Below are 21912 nucleotides of genomic sequence, written 5' to 3' on the forward strand. Positions count from 1 at the left end.
AAAAAAAAAAATTAAGGGGAACAGTGAGGGTGTACTATTATCAACAAATCTTAAGCACATTAACGTAAAGCTGTAGTATTAAAATTGACTTCCTCTATCTTACTAAACCAAAACAAAGTCCAGATAAACAGTAAAATGAAACTAAAAGCTAACAGTATTGTGAGGACTGCGATGGTTAACAAAATGGCTTTGCTGAGACAGAACTCACACACCGTAAAACTCACCCGTGCGAATAAAGCGTAGTTTGGCACACGCTGTGGCCAGCAGACTCGGCCACTGCCTGGAACGCCTGCATCTGCTCTCGGAGTGCTGCTTCAGGTACAGGCCGTGACGCCTCCAATCCAGCTCCCGGCTCCTGTGCCTGCGAGGCAGGGGTGATGGTCCTTGCCACCTGCATGGCAGGCCCAGATGCAGTTCCTGGCTCCTGACCCTGGCCTAGCCTAATCCTGGCTATTGCAGGCCTTTGGGGAGTGAACAGGTGGAGGGAGACCTCTCTGTCACCTGCCTTTCAAAGAGACACGTAAGTCTTTTTGAAACTGTACATTTCAGCAGCTTTTGGTACATTCACAAAGTGCACAACATCACCACTAATTCTGGAGCATTTCCATCACCCCACTGTCCTGTCTGTATCGGCACTCCCCACTCCCTTTCCCACAGCTCTCAGCAACCCCTCACCCACTGCCCAAGGACTCGTCGATTCCAGGCATCTTACACAAAGGGGACCGCCAACATGCTTTCCCGTGTCTGCTCTCACTCGGCCTGGGCTCCCCCAGGTTTTTTTGTTTGTTTGTTTGTTTGACAGGCAGAGTGGATAGTGAGAGAGAGAGAGAGTCAGAGAGAAAGGTCTTCCTTTGCCGTTGGTTCACCCTCCAATGGCCGCTGCAGCCGGCCTGATCCGAAGGCAGGAGCCAGGTGCTTCTCCTGGTCTCCCATGGGGTGCAGGGCCCAAGCACTTGGGCCATCCTCCACTGCACTCCCTGGCCACAGCAGAGAGCTGGCCTGGAAGAGGGGCAACTGGGACAGAATCCGGCACCCTGACCGGGACTAGAACCCGGTGTGCCGGCGCCGCAAGGCGGAGGATTAGCCTGTTGAGCCGCAGCGCCGGCCCTCCCCCAGGTTTCTACACTGCAGCTCCATGCTCCGCACCCTTGCAGGCTAAGTGACACTGCAGTATGCAGGCAGACTAAGCTTGCCTGTCCACTCAGCACCTGACCAGCACTGGGGTGCTCCCACTGTGCGGCGGACAATCGGGCTGTCTCCACGTTCTGCCTGGACGCTGCTGCAGCGAGGTTCCCGCACGGCTCTGTGTGTGCACGTGCTCTCCTCTCTCCTGGGCGCACTTCCAGGCGTGGAACTGCTGGTGTCACAGCCTCTACGCTGAGCTGTCGGAGGAGCGCCCGCAGCGGTGGCTGAGCCTGTTTCCTACAGTCATGCTGGGAGGTGTGAAGTGGCATCTCACCGTGGCTCCCACAAACAGCGCTAACCACACTGAGCATCTTGAGTCTTTTCCAAACATGATTAAAACACCTGTGCATTTGGCATGGCATTGAAGATGCTGTGAGGGGACCAGCACTGTGGCGTGGCATCCCATGTCACAGTGCCGGTTCAAGTTCCAGCTGCTCTGCTTTTGATTCTGCCCCGTCAGGGCACCTGGGAAGACAGCAGAAGATGGCTCAAGTGCTTGGGCTCCTGCCGCCCCTGTGCCAGACACAGCTGCAGTTCTGGGTTCCTGGCTTCAGCCTGGCCCAGCTTGGCTGTTGTAGTCATTTTGGGAGTGAACTAGTAGATGGAAAATATCTCTCTTCCCTGCCCCAGCACCCTGGCTCTACCTTAATAAAACTTATTTCAATGCCAATGTGATGGGGCCAGTGCTGTGGCATAGTGGGTAAAGCTACCACCTGCAGTGCTAGCATCCCATAAGGTTGCTGGTTCAAGTCCCGGCTGCTCTACTTTTTTTTTTTTTGACAGGTAGAGTTATAGACAGTGAGAGACAGACAAACAGACAGAAAGGTCTTCCTTCCGTTAGTTCATTCCCCAAATGGCCGCTACGGCTGGCGCTGTGCTGATCCGAAGCCAGGAACCAGGTGCTTCTTCCTGGTCCCCCATGCGGGTGCAGGGCCCAAGCATGTGGGCCATCCTCCACTGCTCTCCTGGGCCACAGCAGAGTTGGACTGGAAGAGGAGCAACCGGGACTAGAACCCAGTGCTCATATGGGATGCCAGTGCCACAGGCGGAGGATTAACCAAGTGAGCCACGGTGCCGGCCCACTGGCAACTCTACTTCCGATCCAGCTCTCTGCTATGGCCTGGGAAAGCAGTAGAAGATGGCCCAAGTCCTTGGGCCCCTACACCCATGTGGGAGACCCAGAAGAAGCTCCTGGCTTCAGATCAGCATGGCTCCAGCTGTTGGGGCCACTGGGGAGTGAACCAATGGATGGAAGACCTCTCTCTCTCTCTCTCTCTCTCTCTTACTCTGCCTTTCAAATAAAATAATTAAATCTTAAAAAAAAAAAAAAAAAAAAAGGCAAAGTGATTGAGAGGAAGGGATAAAGACAGAGACCTTCATCCACTGGTTAGTTCCCAAAGAGCTGCAACAGTCAGGTCTGGGCCAGGCCCAAGCACTCAGGCCACCTGCTGCTGCTTTCCCGGGCACATTAGCAAGAAGCGGAGTCTGAAGTTCAGCAGCCAGGACTCCGGCACGGGACCCCAGCATCACGAGTGGTAACAACTCACTGTGCCATGCCAGCTCCCAATAAATCAATCCTAAAAAAAAAAAAAAAAAAAAAAAAAAAAAAAAAAAAAAAGACCTCCACTCCCTCCCACCCAAAAAAGGACACCGCGAGATGCCACAGCCCACCTCAGAGTGCCAAGGTTCAAGTCCTGGCTCCACTTCCGATTCCAGCTTCATCCTCACGTGTAGCCCGGAAGGCAACAGGGATGGCTTGGATCCAAGCCAGTCTCTGTCACCCACACGGGAGGCCTAGAAGAATTCTGGGCTCCTGGTTCAGCCCAGCTTACACCCTAGCTGATGCAGGCGTCTGGAGAAGGAATCAATAGATGGAAGCTGTCTCAGAGTAACTGAAGATTATTGTAGGATTTAAGGAGTGGGCATGGATTGGTGTTAAGATGCCAGTTAAGGCACCTGCATCCCTTACTAGAAGTCTGGGTTCAAGACCCAGCTCTAGTCCCAATCCCAGCTTCCCGCTAACGTACCCCCTGGGAGGCAGCAGTGATGGTTAAAGTAGTCGTGTCCCTGCCAACCCTGTAAGAGACCTGGACTGAGTTCCTGTCTCCCAGCTTTGGCCTGCCCTAGCCCAGGTGTCACAGCTCTGGGGAGTAAACCAGTGGGTGGGAGCACTGTCTCTATCTTCTGCTCAAATTTTAAAAAATAAATTATTTAATAGCAACTCCTGCTGCTCCATTTCTGAACCAGTTACCTGCGAATGTACCTGGGAAAGCAGTGGAAGATGGCCTAAATGCTTGGGCCCCTGCCACCCACATGGTAGACCTGGATGGAGCTGAAGGCTCTTGGCTTCAGCCTGGTCCAGCCCCAGCCGTTGCAGCCACTTAGGGAATAAACCAGCAGAAGGAAGACCCTTCTCTCTCTCTCTCTGATTCTTTCAAATAAATCTCCATCAAAAAAAGATTTATTTTGAAAGGCAGTGTTACAGAGAGAGAGAGACAGAAAGGTCATCCACCTACTGGTTCAGTCCCCAAATGGCCCCAGTGGCCAAGGCTGGGCCAGGCAGAAGCCAGGAGCTTCTTCTGGGTCTCCGATGGCGGTGCAGAGGCCCAAGCGCTTGGGCCATCTACTGCTGCTTTCCCAGGCACATTAGCAGAGAGCTGGATCGGAAGTGGAGCAGCTGGGATTCCAACCAGCACCCACATGGGATGCTACACCATAGCAACATCCTCCACATAAATAAATCTAAAAAAAAAAAAAAATACCCTAGGAAGGACTCTCTGAAATGCACTCTGGGGTTCCAGTCAATACAGCACAGGCTGTACCCTTACCAGTCTACAGAGAAAAGGCCCAAGACTCAAAAGAAAAGTGGCAACTCCACCACAGAGAAGACACCAAAGGCTGTGGAGGACAGGACGAGGAGTCTCACAACACCCACAGCGGAGGAGGGCACTGCCCTGCCAAGCCAGCCAGCAGGTTCACAGCACCGTGGCTCCAGCACGGTGGGCTGGGGGATCTCAGAGCCACAGTCTGCACATCACCCAAGGACCCACCAGGACAGAGGCAGCTACAGACACCCGTTCTCTGCAACTCCAGGAGTCACATGAACGACTCCCGAACGGGATGTGAAAAACGCGTGGTGCAGACCGCGCAGAGCGGCTGGGGTGCAGGCACGTGTCCTGGTGGGAGGAGACCGTCTCCTTGCCAATGAAAACCCGTGCAAAGCCACCTTCCTTTCCAACTCAATACCTCGCCTTAGATGTCACCAGCTTGCATGGTGACGTCACACTTACGAACGCCGCGCACCACCCACTGGCAGGGCTCCCCAGTGGTCCCGCTGTCCCATGAGAACGCCAGCCCACTCCTGCTCCCCTGCCCGCACCCTGAGGGGCTCCTTCACCCCGGGCTCTGCTCCCACGCCACCTTCGCCACAGCCCCGCCCCAGCATTTCACCCACGTTGCCGTCACCAGTGCAGGGATTCCTGTCTTTGGCCCTGGGTATCCCCAGAGCAGTGCTGGGGCACGGCAGCCCACGAAGCTCTTTGTTTCACGAGCGCTTGGTGCCGTGATGTCCAAAGGCCAGGGACTCCCTCCTCACGTCCTCTTCCCACCAATAAATGTTAGAGCAGGTCCATAACAAAGAATATAGCTAATTTTCTCAGAAGGTGCGGCCTCCTAACACAAACTGCAGGCCAAGGTCAGCAGCTCGTGAGCTAGGAAACGGATTCAGGGTTAACCTAGAACGGTACAGCAACGGGAAGTGCCAGAAGGCACAGCCAAGGGTGCACATGTCCAACCCTCCCTCTAAACCCACACACATCTGCAGGTGTTGTACTGGCAAAGCAGCTCAGCACGTGAACGGCTTTTTTAATAAAACACTTTTCAAAAATTTTAAAGATTTATTTATTTGAAAGGCAGAGTTACAGAGAGAGGGAGGGACAGAGGGAAAGAGAACTTCCATCCACTGGTTCACTCCCCAAATGGCTGCAATGGGCCAGGGCTGGGTCAGGAGCCAAGAGCTTCATCCGGTCTCCCACGTGGGTGCAGGGGCCCCGGGACTTGGGCCGTCTTCCGCTGCTTTCCCAGGCGCATTAGCAGGGAGCTGGATCGGAAGTGGAGCAGCGGGACTGGAATTTGTGCCTGTATCTGACGCTGGCGCTGCAGGCAGTGGCTTAACCTACACCACCACGGCAGCCCCTCAAAAGGCATTTTTCACAGGAGGGCTCATGGACACATTTTTAAAATTCCCTTATATAACATGCAATTCAACCAAAATATACCTAAATTTAAGGCTAGAGTCTGTGAAACTCCGCATCAGTTCTATTTGAGAGCTTGATTTCTGTACACTAACGGTACTTCCAAATGGCCGAGAGCAGCACTGACTGCTCCACCAAATGGAGACAGCACAAAGGAAGACGCGGGAGGCAGCCTCGGCCGTTCACGGCGGACACTGCCGGTGATTCTAACAGTTCCAGGCTCACAAGCAAGCAGCTCTTGGCTTTTCAGTCACTCCGACACCTCTGTTCCTGTCTTTACTCACAGCGGAAATCTCTCCATCTTGTTTCTGAACTTCTAGGATTATTTCAGGTTAGATGTTTAAATTGTCATTCAGGGGCCGGCATTGTGGGGCCTCCCATATGGACACTAGCTTGTGTCCCGGATGCTCTACTTCCAATCCAACTCCCTCCTGGTGCCCCAGGGAGGTCAGCGGAGGATGGCCCAGGTGCTTGGGCCCCTGCCACCCATGTGGAGACCTGGATGGGGTTCCTGCCTCCTGGCTTCAGCCTGGACCAGCACTGGCCATTGTGGCCATTTGGGAGTGAACCAGCAGATGCAAGATCTCGCTCTTCATCTCTCCCTCTGACTTTTTCTTTAAAGATTCATTTATTTTGAAAGTCAGAAGTTACACACAGAGAGAAGGAGAGGCAGAGAGAGGTCTTCCATCCACTAATTCATTCCCTAATTGGCCGCAAAGGCCGGAGCTGCACTAATCCAAAGCCAGGAGCTTCTTCTGGGTCTCCCATGTGGGTGCAGGGGCCCAAGGACTTGAGCCATCTTCTACTCGTTTCCCAGGCCACAGCAGAGAGCTGGATCAGAAGTGGAGCAGCCGGGACTTGAACCGGCGCCCATATGAGAGGCTGACACTGTAGGTGGAGGCCTTACCAGCTACACCACAGTGCCAGCCCCTCTAACTCTGATTTTTAAATATATATATATACATACAGTTTTGAATAAATAACAAGGGCTGGTGCTGTGGCACAGCAGGTTAAGCTCCAGCCTGCAGCGCTGGCATTCCATATGGGCGCCAATTCCAGTCCTGGCTGCTCTACTTCCAATCCAGCTCTCTGCTATGGCCTGAGAAAGCAGTAGAAGGTGACCCAAGTCCCTGGGCCCCTGCACTCACATGGGAGACCCGGAAGAAGCTCCTGGCTCCGGATCGGTGCAGCTCCAGACATTGCGGCCAACTGGGGAGTGAACCAGTGGATGGAAGACCTCTCTCTGTAATTATTTCAAATGAATAAAATAAATCTTTAGATAAATAAATGACAGTGGTAAACGCCCCTCAAATAGATACTAGTTCTCTAAGTTACAGTTTCCAGATCTGAAATTACTGGTGTTTTTAGCAGAGAAAACCAGCCAGACCAGAGACACACCTCCTCAAATCTTCCTACTAAATGCTACAAGACTGCAGGGAAGTGTCTGGACTGGGTAAACAGATTGCGGGATGGAGTTCGGCCTAGCAGGTAAAACGCCTGCGTCCCGTACCCGAGCACCTGGCTTCATTCCTCCTGCTAATGCAGACCCTGGCGAGCAGTGGCGAGGGCTCAGCTCACTGGGTCTGCCGCCACACAGAAGGCCTGCACTGTCTTGACTCCCAGCTTTGGCCCCAGACACTTAAGGGGCTTTGTGTGTTTTTTTAAGATTTATTTATTTATTTGAAAGTCAGAGTTACACACAGAGAAGAGAGGCAGAGAGAGAGAGAGAGAGAGAGAGAGAGAGAGAGAGAGGTCTTCTGTCCGCTGGTTCACTCCTCAATTAGCCCCAATGGCTGGAGCTGCACTAATCTGAAGCCAGGAGCCTCTCCCGGGTCTCCCACGCCGGTGCAGGAGCCATCTTCCACTGCTTTCCCAGGCCACAGCAGAGAGCTGGATCAGAAGTGGAGCAGCCAGGACTCGAACTGGCGTCCATATTGGATGCCGGCACTGCAGGTGGAGGCTTTACCCGCTATGCCACAGTGCCAGCCCCCTTTGTGTGTTTTATTCTTTAAATTTAAAAAAAAAAAAAAAAAAAAAAGGTAGTTTCCTCATGAAAGGCAAGTCTTCCGTATAAAGACCACGAGGCTGGTGTTGAGGGCATCCTAGCCGGCTTCACCTGAAGGTACCAAAAATGCAACGCAGGAACAGTCTCGGGCTCTCACTGCCGTGAGCTGGCATTAGACCCAGTCGGCGTCCCGGGGCCGCCCCTGCGGAACCAGCGTATCTGGACCTCTCCGGAACGTTCGAGTACGTCCACTGCTTTCTCACCGACCTGACACCCTCTCCCCAGGCCGAGGGGGAGCCGCGCGCGGGGGTTTCTCTTTTCTGAGGTCTGGTCAGCCACACAGCTGGCCATTCCTGAGGACCATGCTAGCCTGCCATCTTCTCATAGCTCAGGTAGCGCGGGCCTCCCTGGTCCTAACCAAGCCCTAGGTTCCATGGGTGCCTCGCGGACGCCAGGCTGAGCCCCCGCAGCGAGACCTAGGCAGAGAGCGGGGAACCCAGGTTCCCCTGCCACCTGGGCAGCAAGCACCACTCTCTCCACCCTCAGAGCAGCCTGGGAACACCAGAAAGTCCCCAACTTCTTGTGAAGGGTGCAGCACAAGAGGCGCACAGGCTCCAAGGTCACAGCATGAGGTGGAAGCAAACAAGTCAACCAGAGAAAGAACCGGGAGGCTGTGGCTGTCTCTTTAGAAGGTGCGACCAGCCGGCCAGTGCCGGAGCCGCTCAGCCAACCCTCCAGGCTGGCACTGGCTGGCTCTCACCCTTACAGAGAGGCCCAACCAGCACCAGCCAGTCCCACGGCAGAAACCAAGGCCCGCCCACACAGCGCCTGTGATGCGCTCCTGATGCCATCTCCATCTCCCCCACTTAGCTCAGTTTCCCTGCCTGGCCCTCAAGGCTGCCCATCAAGGCCTTCCTGAAGCGGGGAGCTGTCGCCACAGGGTCCCAGACGGCAGGACTCCTGAGCTCCTTCATCGCCCCCACAGACAACAGTGCGATGTGAAGGCTTAGATGTTTCCCGATCTGCAGGCCCTGAGCAGGGTCACCCCAGCCGCCTGACCGCGCGGTCACACCCGAGCCCACTCCGGGTTTTTCTGGTCCTGTCTGGGGGAAGCCTTACCAATCGACTGGCAAACAGGCTGCTTCTGATTTCTTGAATTCTGCTGACAGGGTGTGATGGCGGTGTACATCTTTATGACTCACGTCCCACCTTCCAGAGGACCACGCTCTGCTCTGCTTCCTCCCCAGGACGACCGACCACTGGTAACTCGTACATTTACCGGATCAGAGAACCCTCGGCTAACTACCAATAAACTCAGGATTCCTGATAGAGACGTCCTGTGAAAGCGACACCAGGTCACCGAAGCCTAGCGTGTGGGCCCTCACCCTGGGTCTCCAAACACGGAGGCCACGTCGGCTCACAGACACAGCCCCACCCTCACGTCTACAGGAGAGAAAGGCCGTAACTGAGGCTCAGGGCACCGTGTGGCCCAGCTGTCAGCCAGGCTGCAGCGCCTCTGTCCCATATCCGAGCTCCAGTTCCTGATTCCAGCTTCCTGCTAGTCTGGACGATGGAAGGCGGCGTGTGATGGCTCAAGTACTTGAGTCCCTGCGGCTCACGGCTTCCATGCGGCCCGGCGCCACGTGTTGCAGACAGCTGGGGAGTTAACTAGCGGATGAGCTGCACTGTGTGTATGTTAAAGATTGATTGAAAGGTGGAGTGACAGAGAGATTGTCCACCTGCTCGCTAACTGCCCAGAAGGCTGCAACAGCCGGGCCTGGGCCGAAGCCAGGGGTCAGGAGCTCCAGCTGGGTCGCCCACACAGCTGGCAGGAGCTCAAGTACTTGAGCAATTATCCACTGCGTCCCAGGTGCATCGGCAGGGAGCGGGATCAGAAGCGGAGCAGGCAGGACTCGAACCAGCACTCGGATGTGAGAGGCTAGTGTTGCAAGCGGTGGTTTAACCGGCTGGACCACAAAGCTGGCCTTGCTTCTAAAGCCATGGAAGAAAAAAAAAAAGAAGAAGGCTATACTAAAATTATAAACGCAGATAACAGAAAACGGTGTCAAAGACGAAATTCAGACACACAAAAGACCACTCAACAGCGAAGGCATTCTCCCCGTCGCTAGGATCCCACCTCAACAAGGTATCTGACAGACCAGGGTCCCAGCAGATCCCATAACAATGCTGGAGAAAGCACGGAGCCGGCCATCCTGCTGCCCGTTAATGGGACCACGCACTGGGACCACCGCCCGGCGGCGGCAGCCCGCGCCCGAACGCCCAGGCCCGGGGCGCCGATCACGCTGGTAACACAGCGGCACGGGAGGCACGCGCACGCCACCAGGCCGAGGGGGCCACGCGCGCACCGGGCGGTGAACGCAGCTCACCTCTGCCCCCGGCCGGCCCCAGCCAGTTCCAGGACGCTCGGACGGCCCGGCTGACCCGCGAACCGATGAACGGACGAAGTCTCGCCCCGCGTGGGCACGGGGAGGGCCAACAGCCACGTTCAGGGGACTCCCACGACCACCCCCACGAGCCGCAGGGGGCTGCCCTCGGGGCTCCACTCCCCGGGGCCACCTCCCCGGCTGGTGCCCCCGACTGAACCCCCCAGGCCGAGCGCCGAACCCCGGCTCGAGGCCGGCTCCTGTCAGGCGCCCGGGGGGCGCGTGGGGAGGCGCCCCGCACCTGCTCAGCGCGCGCGAGCCGCCCCGCGGGGCTCCAGCGCCGGCCGCAGCCCGCTGTCCGCCTGCGCAGCCCCGCCGCCCTCACCTCCGGGGACGGCCGCCAGCCCCGGCGCCCGCAGCGGAGCCCGCACGCAGCGGCTCCACCGCAGCAGCGCCCGAAGCTCCCGCGCCATGGCGTCCTCCGGTCGCGTCGCGCGCAGCCACGAGGGGCGGGGCGCGGCGCGGCGGGGCGGGGCCACGAGGGGCGGGCCTTCCTCGGGCGCGGCGCGGTGACGTCACGGCGCGCGCGGGGCTGCCCGGCCCGCTGCCTGCGCGGGCGCTCGGGTGGGGCAGGCCCCGCGCGGGGACAGCCGGGCCTTGGGGCGGGACCTCCGTGACCTTGGGTCACGTCGTCAAGGGCGACGGGTCGTGCTCACGCCGCGGGGGCGGGTGGGCCGAGTGTCTCGACCCCACGCTGCCCAGCTGCGCCTCGCTTTGCTGTCAGTGCCCACGCGAGGGTGTGGCAGGCGGCGCTCGAAGACGCTCTCGAAGCCTCTTTCCCTGCGGGGCACGGCTTGCTGGTGGCTTCGCGTCCCCAGGCCCTCAAGGACCGTGTGGGTCCGGCTCGGGGGCTGAGGGAGACGCGCGCCGGCGGCCGTGACGCTGATGGCCGGCCCGGGGGTGCGGGCTCGCTCGGACCAGGCCGGCGGGGCTCCCCTGCCACGGGAGAGGGCGGAGGGTGACTGCCTGCCTTTGTTTTTTCTTTCCATTTTTAAAGATTTATTTATGTATTTGAAAGGCAGAGTTAGAGAGGCTCTTCCATCCGCTGGGTCACTCCCCAAGTGGCCAGGGTTGGGCCAGGCTGAAGCAGGAGCTCCGTCCGGGTCTCCCGAGTGGGTGCAGGGGCCCAAGCTGGATGAGAAGTGGAGCTGTGGGGTTAGGCACCTGTGCCCGCGTGGATGCCGGCCCCTGACTGCCTTGTGTGTGTGTGTGTGTGTCGCTGTCAGCATGTCGCACAGTAGGGACAAAGGACAGCTCTGTGCACCTTTGTGGCCTGAGGCAAGCGAGATGGGCATTGAGAAAGGCCGAGCAGGATCACAAAGGGACAGCAGATTCCACGACAGCCGTGCCCGCCTGACCAAAGCCCCTTCCGAGTTTGACATTGTTTCTTAAATGATTTTCATTTTATTTGAAACAGAGCAAGACATCTTCCATCTGTGGCTCACTACCCAAATGCATGCCACACCCTGGTGGGCCACAGGTGCCGGCTCAAGTGCTTGGGTCCCTGGCACCCATGTGGGAGACCTGGCTGGAGTCTGGCTCCTGGCTCCCACGTGGCCCAGCCGTGGCTGTGGCAGCCATCTGCAGTCCGTGTGTCTCTAAGTCATGGTGCTTGGGTCTTGGTCCTGAGGCCACACGACGCCAAGTGTTGCTGAAACCAGAGCTCTCGGGCCCTGCCCCAGACCTCGCAGGGGAGATCCCAGCTCTTCCGTGTGCACGCCTCGGGGGAAGCATGCGCAAGGGACCAGGTCGCGTGCACATGGCAGCGTGGGAGCAGGGCCTTGGGCCCACTTGGCACTCAGCTCGCTCTCCTCACAGGCACTAGGGAAGCAGGACTAGGGTCCCCTGCGCTGGGAGCTGGATGCTGTGGCCGCTGGGGTTGGCTGGCACCAGGACATCCACATTTCTCTCTCCAATGGCAAACTTGACGAGCAGGCCGCAAGCACGGGCAGCGTGATCTTACGTAAGCCTAAAAAACTTGCTTTCAGCTCGCCGCCTATACACAGCGCTTCTGGGTAACTCTCCCACTTTCCCAAGGTGCCCCCAAAGTGGGCTGACGGTGGCTGTGTAAGGGGGGGGGGGGGGAGGTCAGGTTGCCCTGGCTGCTCTGACCCCGCCCGGTTCCTCGGCTCCCAGGCTGGGGCGCACACCCATGTCAGCAGTGCCTGAGTGTTAGTGCTGCTCCTGTCTCTTCCCTTACTCACCACGGAAAAGCAGGGTAAGGCCAGGACCCCAGCTCGGGGCCCAGGGTCTCAGGCCCGTGTGAGCCTCTGATAATCTGACCCCTCACTCCAGTCTCTTCTCCCCTTACAAAGACCCCGCCACTTTCTTAAGGTGTTTTACAGCCACCAGCTGCCTTTGAATTTTTCAGTTTAGTCAATTAACAGTAATCCCTGCCCATCTTCCACAGAATGGTGCGACTATGTTGAAACCACCACTTTACGCACAATTTAGACGAACTGCAAAGCCCTGTCTTCTGCCCCTCAGAGCTCACTGGAGGCCTTCCTGTTTGGTCCAGCTGTGGCAAACGGCCTTTAAAATTTTACAGCTGGGGTGTAGTGGGGTAAGCTGGCGCCTGCAGTGCCGGCATCCCATATGGCTGCTCCACTCCCGATCCAGCTCCCTGCTGATGGCCTGGGAAAGCAGCAGAGGACAGCCCAAGAGCTTGGGCCCCTGCACCCAAGTGGGAAACCCGGATCAAACTCCTGGCTCCGGCCTGGCCCAGCCCTGGTCGCTGCAGTGGATGGAAGCTCTGTTAAATATTTAATAAATAATTAAAAAAAAAAAAATCTTACAACTGTGGCCAGTGCCGTGGTGCCGTGGGTTAAGCCACAGACTGTGATGCCAGAATCCCATATGGGCCCCTGCATTCCCGTGGGAGACTCGAATCTGAGTTCCAGGCTCCCAGCCTCAGCCCGGCCTGTTGCGGCCATTTGGGGAGTGAACCAGTAAAAGGAAGATCCATCATCTCTCCCTCTCTCTGGAACTCTTTCAGATAAGTCAATCTTTAAAATCTTACAACTGACGCGTTTTCCTACGCTCCTGTCTTGCCCACGCCATGAAATCACAATGAACACGTATGACATTCTGCCGAACGGCCCTGGAGGGTGCCGTGCCTTGATGGTCCGAGGTGGACCTACATGCACCTGCACACCTGTCATGGGTGCTGACATCAGGGCTGCGGTGGCCATGCCCCCAGCGCACAGTCCTGCATGAACTTCCCAGGAGCACAATGGCAACCAGTACAGTCGTCTCCTTGGCAAAACCCATTTCTGTATTCTGCATTTTGGTTTTTTTTTTTTTTTTTTCTGACGGTAGCTTATTTTGCTACACAGTGTACACTTTGGTTCAAATGAATTCTTAGGGTCTATCTTACAGCAATCACGACAGAAAGCAATGGGCTCTGTTCTGCAGAGCCACCTCACTCCCTCTGTTGCTCGTCATTTTGACACAGCAAAATCCCAAAGACAGCTTTACATACATGCTTGCTTGAGACAATCCCAAGTGAGCTTCTATCTCCAGTCTCCCTGGGATAGATCATTAGCCAATGGGAACCACCTTTGAAGCGAAGCAGTTTTACCAGCTTTTTTATTACAAACACCAGCACATTTCAAATTTTTCCTCTTTTTGATCACAAATATAAGACTCTTTCCTTCTCCTTGTAAGTATACAGCATGAGACAGAGCGTCCAGGCTCTCCAGCCTTAGCACGACTCGCCTAGCGTCAGTATCCACACACCACACCCTCGGTTGCGTGCCCTGACACGTGGATGGCCCATGACAGTTGCACACGATGCAGACTCCAGAGATGAGGTTGGTCGTAGGAAGCCATCAACTCCAGGACAACCCGAAACAGCCGCCCCGGCCCCTGCTGCCTGCGCATCTGGGAGAGGCCACCTCGGAGTGTGGGCGTGGAGCTGCTCCGCGCTCAGGGATTCCCCTTCGGTGGAAAGGGTGATGCAGGAACTGAGCTGCGAGGCCCAGAAGGTGAACAGGACAGCACGTCCGCACGGGAGGGCCACGGCCCTGCCTTCCCTTTGCGGGGGTGGGGTGCACGTGGGGATCGGTCAGGGCTGTCAGCTGGTGACTTGACTCTTACCTGGCCTCATCTACATTATTAAAACTCAAGTTTCAAAACTGTGTAACTAAAACTAGATTGCACCTTAGTTTCCTCAGGCTGATTCTCAAGTTAGCTATTCAAGTATTTTTGAAAATCTGTGACCAGAATGGCCAAATGGAGGTTACCTGGGCCGTGATTTCTCAACACCACAGCACGAACCACCCACTGGAGCCCCCCTCTCAGGCCACCCTTTGGTTGGAGGACAAGGGACAGAGCAGACAGTCCTCCCATGCGTGTGTTGGTGGAGGGGGGGCAGCAGAGGCTCGGCCCAGTCTGCTGCCAGCTGTCCCCCCAACAGCACGGACCTCCCCAGTGCTGAGTGAACTCAGGTCACTGGACCCCTCCGGGCGCGTGCGTGTGGAGGGACACCCTCCTAGCAGGGCTGGGAGCCAGTGCTCAGGACACTGCCCCTCAGCGGCCGCAGGACAGCGCAGGGGCCCTCAGACCTGGAGGCACGTGGACAGTCTGCCTGGCACCACCCTCACTGCTGAGTGCACGGTTTCAGGGGGAGACAGGAACCACCCCAGTCCCTGGGGCACCCATGGCATCCACAGTAGGCGCTGTGGCTAGAAAGGCAGGAAGGCCTCGCACAGGGGCAGCGGGCTGAGGAGGGAGGGGAGACGGGGACGAGAGCTGGAAGCACAGTGTTGTTCACAGCCGCGGCGCAGGGCTGCGGGGTGACGTCCCCAGGCGGCCGCTCAGACCGGACCGGCTTCCCCACTGCCCACCCCCACCCCCGAGACTGCAGGCTCCGCCTCTCCACTCCGAGTGAACGATCAGAACCATGTCTTACAAAGAACAGACTTCAAAAATATATATAAATAAATAAAACCTTCAACATTCTTACAGGGATCTTAAAAGAACAGAATACATGTTAAAAACTTCAGTAATTTATATCAATTTTAAGCGATACTTTATATACAATGGGGAAAAAACACATGCATAGTCCAAATACAACGTTGAAAACAGCATTTTCATAACAAAAAAGCCCCGAACACTAAGTGTTAATACCATGTACATGAATTCAAGAAGGACCACCCTTTTTGTCTGTTGCACACAGTTTATTTAACAATATGATATAAGAAATGAGTTGGTTCTTTACCATTCTATACAGTGATTGAATCTTCTTGAGTTTTCTTATTTATAGTAATTATAGCGCTTGCATGATTTACACTAGAACTGCTTTTCCTCATTTCAAGTTTCACATAGAAGAAAGAAAAGAATGCTTCTTCTCTATTAACATCAGCATGGTCTAAGAGAGTGATCATCCCTATTTTTTGTCTAAAACCAGTTTTATCAGAGAAACAAAGCAACAACTTCTACATCTGCAAGACAAGAGTTTGGCTTGAGCCAGCACGTATAGATAGATGTGTGTGTGGGTGTGTGTACGTGTGTGCACACCGGAGTCAGTTCCTATTGTCCAGGGGTAATACTTGGAGACGCCCACAGAGTTCACTATAGAAAAAAAATCTTCCCGCAACATCAGAAAGTTACCGGGATACATTATAAGCTTGCATTATTTCAGGAATCAGTTTCTGAATATTATTTTTCTTCTCACTTTTAAACATAAATGTTTAAAGTCTTGAAAATACAAATAAAAAATATGAATATAATGAGCTTGTTTTTCCCGTTAAAAAAAGGCATGAATCACCAGCAATGACGACAAAAAGAATCCAAACCAACCCCCCTCCCCCAAAAACAAAAAAGAAAAAACAACAACAAAAATAAAACAAAAACAAAAAAATAAAACCAAAGAGAGAGCGAGAGAGAGAGAGAGAGGAGAGAGAGAGAGACCAGATATTTAAATCAACTGGTTTTTAACAAAAAAATATATTCTTTGTATTGTTTCTTTAAACATCAATCCACCCTTCCATGGCTTGGAAGCAGCAGTTCCGTCTAGGAATGAAAAGGCCCTAGACGCCTGGATTTTCAGTACAAAAGGTCCAGGGGCACGAAAGGGAGCAAACGCGATGCTCTCATAATGCTACAAACCCTCCACAAATTTTTCTAGCGTATCCCCTGTGGTGTCACCGACCAGAGACAGTTCGCTGGACAGTGTGCTCCTATTGGGGGTGTTCAGCTGGGGGAGCATTGCACTCTGTTCAGGGTTCCCCAAGTGTCCCTGATCTATGGAGCTGGCCATGGTGACTGCGAGTCCGGGATGGGGGGAACCAGTCTGGGGCGAGACGTGGTGTGGCGAAGGCTGGGGCTGTATCCGCGGTGATGGGCTGGAATGTGGAGGCTGGGACTGGGGCCGCGGAGACTGGACAGGGGCTGGAGACCGCACCTGGTTGCTGAGGGATGTGGCGATCTGCTGGCCGGGGAGATGGGAGGCCTGCGGCTGTCCTGAGAGCATGTGTTGCTGGGGGCTCATAGGGTTCGGCTGGCCTGGGGACCCCATCTGCTGCTTCATCTGCTGCTGCTGCAGAATCCGCTGCTGCAGAGCCTGCTGGATGTTGGGGCTGCCGTCTGCCCCCAGCCCCGGCTGTCCCATCTGGCCAAGCTGTCCCATCTGAGCGGCCATCTGGCCCATGGAGCTGCCCTGCATGGGGAGGTGCTGCTGCATGCGCTGCGGCTGCATGGCTGGGGCGTAGCCACCAGGTCCCTGCGGCTGCTGGAACTGGCCGTGCCCAGCCATGCCCCCGGCCACGCCCCCACTGCCCTGCTGCTGCTGCTGCTGCTGCTGCTGCTGCTGTTGCTGCTGCTGCTGCAGGAGCTGCCGCCTCAGCATCTCGCGGTACTGAGGATTCATACTCGCCACGCTGGGGTTGTGTCCTGGGTTCATGATGTTCAAGGCCTGGCCCGGGGGGTTCAGGCCTCCCATTGCCTGCTGCTGGGGGGGCACCCCAGGCCGTGGCACGCCCGCTTGCATGGCGTTCAGGTTTTGCAGGCCGGGCTGCTGGTGCATGCCGGGCTGGGCCTGCAGGCCGGGCTGGGCCTGCAGGCCGGGCTGGGGCTGCATGCCAGGCTGGTTGGCCACATACTTGGCTGTGCGCTGTTTGATGAAAGCTGCCATTAGCTGTGGGTTGGACTTGAGGATGTTCAGCACCTGCTGCTGCTGCTGCGGGGAGCTGGGTGATTTCAGGGTCCGCAGGAGGTCTTGCAGGGCGCTGGGCGAGATGCTCCTGGGTGGCGGGACGCTGGGCATCCTGGGCCCAGCCACGGCTGCCTGGGGCTGCATGGACATCACAGGCCTGGGCATGCCTGGCATTGGCTGCTGCTGGGGGAGGGGCGCCTGCTGCCACTGCCCAGGTGGCATGCTGGGCATGACGGGCCCGCTGACCTGGCTGGGCCGTGGCACATTCAGGCCCACAGGGGCCATCTGGCTCCCGGGGGTCCCCATGCCCGTGCGCCCTGGCGGCATGCCACTGTTGATGTTCACACGGTAGAGGTGCTGCTGCTGCTGGGCCTCGCGCTCAATCTGCCGGGCAGCCTCCACGGCCGCAGGTGGGGGCTGGGCAGGGGGCGGGGGAGCCGGCACCTGGTTGGTGGGCTTCCCTGCGGACACAGTTGTGGGGGGCTGAGTCCGGGCCACACTGGGGAAGCCGGCTGGTGACATGCTCACGGGTGAAGGCTGGGGCTGGGCAGGGGGCTGCGGCGTCTGGGGCGTGCCGGGCTGCTGTGTGGGGGTCCCGGGCGGCGCTGAGGTAGGAGAAGGCAAACTCTGCTGAGGCACGTTGCGGGTGTTCATGGTGGCCATCCGCCGGCGCATGAGCTGGGCCTGCTGCAGCCGGTGCTGGATCTGCTGCTGGCGAAGCTTGTGTTTGATGTTGAGGCAGAAGGGCACGGGGCACTTGTTCTCCTGGCAGTGCTTGGCGTGGTAGCAGCACAGGGCGATGAGCTGCTTGCACACCGGGCAGCCGCCGTTGGTCTTCCGCTTGCAGCCCTTGGTGTGCTGCACCACCCGCTTCATCTTCTGGCAGGACGGCAGCGAGCAGTTGGCGTTGCGGCACTGGCAGGCGTGCACCAGGGACTGGATGCAGCGCTGGATGCTCAGGCGCCGCGACTCCTGGGGGCTCTTGGACTGCGGCTCGCCCTGGCTGCTGCCCTCGTCGTCCAGGCCCAGCCCCCACTTCACCATCTTGTGCGTGTGGCTCTTCGTGTTGTAGCAGTTGATGCACAGGTCGTAGTCCTGCAAGCAAAGAGAGTGGTCAGCAAGGCCGCCCCTCGGGCTGGGGGCGTGCATGCTCACACAGGACCGTCTGCCCGAAGACCCAGGCAGGGGACGCTGGCTGCCCTCCCTCCTCTCTCTCCCGCAATTGCATCAGAACTCTGCCACATCCTCTCCACTCCCACACCCAGACCACGAAGGCCAACAGTGTGAGGACGAGATGCCACCCGAGGGCCAGCAGACACCATGGACATCTCCCCAGGGGAAGGCACCAGACAGTGCTTTCCCAACAAGCAAGTCCTGGGGACAGAGAGCTGCCTACAGCTGGAAACCAGGAGGCAGGCACACGTCCCCCCAGAGTGGAGCCGTGGGCCAGGCCGACTAATGGTGAGCACAGGAAGAACACGCCAACCCCAGCAGTGAGGGCTCAGGAGTGGGGGGTGCCCTGCTGCAGCAACGCACGGGAAGCGGCATTTGTGACATGAGCATCCCCTATCGGGGCACCGGTCTTTTTATCTCTGCTTGCTCATGTGCCTGGGGAAGTAGCAGCAGATCGCCCAAGTATCCCCGCCCCCACACGTGAGCCCTGGAGTTCCTGGGTCCTGGCTTCACCTGGACCAGGCCCTGCTGTTGCAACATTGGAGGAGTGAACCAGCGGGTGGAAGATATCCCCTCTCAGGTCTGCCTTTCAAGTAGGTAAACAGATATTACAAAAGAAGACCTGAGAAGGAGGACAAAGAGCCTGCAGGAGGCTGGGGGAAAGAAGGCAGGCAGCGGAGGGGAGCAGAGAGGTCTGGGAGCTGCGTGGCGACAGCCTGTGGCAGAGCGCAGAGTAAGCAGCCCTGGTCTGGCGGTGACTGCGGACTGTCCTGGGAGGAAGGGGGGTCAAGGGCAGGGCCGATGACTTGCCCTGTGGAAGAGGCGAAGGGTCACGCTGTGCCCAACAACCCACCCGCGGTGACTCCACAGCAAGGCCCAAACCTGCAGGGCAAGGCCTGTGAGACGTGCAGGGGACCCACTAGGAACAGCGAGGGGCTGGGACAAGAAACGGTCGAGGCCATCCGGAATCCTCAGCTAGACCAGACCCGGAGCACGCGAGAGCAGGAGCAGATGTCTGCCCGTCTGCCCTGGAGCCTCCCTCCAGCTCTCCAGGCAGGCTTCCTCGGCACTGCACGGCCTGCGCCCGGCACAGAAACACCAGGGAGAAAGCACAAAGCCTTCGGCCTCGTGCTCCTCTCCTCAGCCCGAGTCAGCACCAGTGCCACTGCAGAGATGCCAAGGCCGCATCCAAACCCACGACGGCCCTGCCAGAATCCTGGCCCTGGCTGCCGGGCAGACCCACCTCGCACACCGTGCAGTGCCAGCGTGTCTCCACGTGGTGCTTGCACTCGTTACAGGTGTAGACAAAGCGGTCCTGGCCCTGGGTGTGCAGCTCCACCAGCATGCACAGCGTGGACCACTTGGAGCGGCGCAGTGAGGAGAACTCCCAGTGCTTGTCCCTGGCCAGCGTGAGGAAGGCGTCGCGCCCGTCCATGAGGTCACAGCTGAGCAGCGGGTCGGGGTCGACGATGGGGGGCAGGGTGTTGATAACAGGCCCTGCGTGCAGGTGGATCACAAAGAAGACCTGGGGAGAGGAGCAGCATTAGCCCCGGAGAGGCGCAGCCCGCCCCGCCACCTGCACACCGTGGCACGATGTCACCAAACCCACAAGCTCCGGCTGCCAAGCACATGTCCCCGTGCTGCCCCCTGTGCCGGCAGCTCTACCTCCTTATGCTTCTCCATGGTGGCATACAGCTTCTGGGACAGGTCGTTGGACACACTGGGCACGCTGGGTTTCTTCTTGTTGGCACGGCTGATGCTGCTCTTATTCTTGTTGGTTTTCTTGTTGTTCTTCTTCTTGGCGTTCTTGCTGTCGCCCTGACTGCCCTGCAACACACGCAGAGCCGTCACGTCAGGCCGCCCAGCCTCGGGCAGGGGCCTGCAGCCGACCCCACCAGCACATGGGCCCTGAACACGTAGCGTCCTTAGGAAGAGAGGAGAAAGCGGCAAGGACGGAAGCAGAGCCTGGGCACTGCACCTGCAGCCGCACTGCTTCTCCAGGGCAACGCAGACCCAGCACACTAGCTCAGAAACCTAAGGAGTGAGGGACCATGGAAGCTGTTTTCCATGATGCCTCACTACTCTACTGGACCCTCGGAGTTCCATGTCACATCTCACAGGCACGGCATCTTGTTCTTTGCCTTGAGAAGGGCTCCAAACACCCACGGTGTTTTTTTGTGAGACACACATGAGAGATACTAGTGGCCCCAGGGACCTGCTCAAGGCCGGAACAAGGGCAGGACTGCCCCCCTGCCCAGCTACCTCCTGCCAGGCCTGCTTGGGCTGCAGGTAAATGAGAAGGTCACGCTTCTCAGTTCAGATGTTCCTGTGCTGCAGACAACTCAGGGTACAACTCATTTATACCTCACGATGGCAAAGTCAGGCGGACCCGTGCTGATAACGTGGTTTTTAGCAGGAGAATGACAGACCCCCAAGAGACACTGTGGGTACCAAGATGTGCTGAAGGGGTACGACAAAGTTATGTGGTCTTCGCTGGCACCCTGGGACAGAAAAGGTTTACTGGGGAAATCTGAATAAAGTATGAACTTCAGTTAACTGCAACAAATGTACCCCACTAAAGGGAGGTGCACCGGTTTTGCTGGAATTCTCTGTTCAATTTTTCTAAAAGCCTTAAATCTCTCAAACACAAAGTCTATTTTGAAAAGAAATTACTCAACACATTCACTGCTTAACATTTAGAGAGAGTATGGCTGGGGCCCAGCACTGTGACACAGTGGGTAAAGCAGCCACCTGTGCGGCCAGCCATCATCTCATATGGGTGCTGTCTTGAATCCTGGCTGCTCCACTTTCAATCCAGCTACCTGCTAATTGCAACTAGGAAGGCATGAGAAGATGGCCCAACTATGTAGGCCCCTGCCACCCATATGGGAGACCTGGACAAAGCTCTGGCTCTTGGCTTTGGTCTGGCTCAGGCTTGGGGCCCTGGCAACCATCTGGGGAGTGAACCAATGGAGAGATTGATCTCTGTGTCTTTCCCTCTCTGTGTAACTCTTTCAAAATAAATAATCTTTTAAAAAAAGAAAAAAAAATGAACCAGTGGATAGAAGATCACTTTGTGTTGTTCCCTCTTTGTGTGTAATTCTTTAAAAATAAATAATCTTAAAAACAAACAAACAAACAAACATGGCTAAGCAGGGGCCAGCATTACGGTGCAGTGGGTTAAGCTGCCACCTGCGACACCCGCGTCCTATAAGGGCTCAGGATTGTGTCTCAACCCAGCTCTCTGCTAATGGACCTAGGAAAAGCAGCCAAGATGGCCCAAGTACTTGGTGTCCCTGCCATCCATATGGAAGACCCAGATGAAGCTCCTGGCTTTGGCCTGGCCTGGCCTTGGCTGTTGCAGCCATTTGTAAAGTGAACCAATGGATGGAAGATCTCCCTTTTTTTCTCTCCCTTTCAAATAAATCTTTTACCATAAAAAAAATTCGGCTAAATAATAAAAAAAGTTTTGCCCTTCAGCAATCACATTTTATTTTTCTCTTCACCTACGCATTCAGTCTCTTGCGCAGCTAATTCTTCTTCACCAGTCTGGGAGCACAAGCAGCCAGCTACACCTCGTTCCCACTGGTGACGCCACGGCAGGTGCCCGCCCGCTGCTGTGCAATGGAAGCGTGGCTGCTGATGGCGGAGCAGCACTGCGGCCCCAGTGTGGGCCGGAACGGAGGCGAACGCCCG

At 56.6% G+C, this 21912-nt stretch overlaps 2 protein-coding genes across 3 annotated transcripts in view; both read right to left on the reverse strand.

The window, feature by feature from the left end:
- Positions 1-10321, reverse strand: part of TRAP1 (TNF receptor associated protein 1) — a 51682-nt gene extending 41361 nt beyond the window's left edge. The window contains exon 1 of the mRNA XM_062180164.1: positions 10213-10321. Coding sequence (XP_062036148.1) covers positions 10213-10300 — 88 coding nt within the window. The 5' untranslated portion in view covers positions 10301-10321. The remainder of the gene's footprint in view (positions 1-10212) is intronic.
- A 4559-nt stretch (positions 10322-14880) lies between these two features.
- The window catches only part of CREBBP (CREB binding protein), a 133820-nt gene continuing 126788 nt past the window's right edge, over positions 14881-21912 (reverse strand). For both annotated transcript variants that reach the window (XM_062180664.1, XM_062180663.1), the window contains exons 29-31: positions 19882-20043; positions 19460-19741; positions 14881-18138 (exon numbers count right to left, since the gene is read on the reverse strand). In XM_062180664.1, the coding sequence (XP_062036648.1) occupies positions 15991-18138; positions 19460-19741; positions 19882-20043 (2592 nt within the window). In that variant the 3' untranslated portion in view covers positions 14881-15990. The remainder of the gene's footprint in view (positions 18139-19459; positions 19742-19881; positions 20044-21912) is intronic.

This window comes from Lepus europaeus, chromosome 21 (assembly GCF_033115175.1).
Source record: "Lepus europaeus isolate LE1 chromosome 21, mLepTim1.pri, whole genome shotgun sequence".
NCBI lineage: Eukaryota > Metazoa > Chordata > Mammalia > Lagomorpha > Leporidae > Lepus > Lepus europaeus.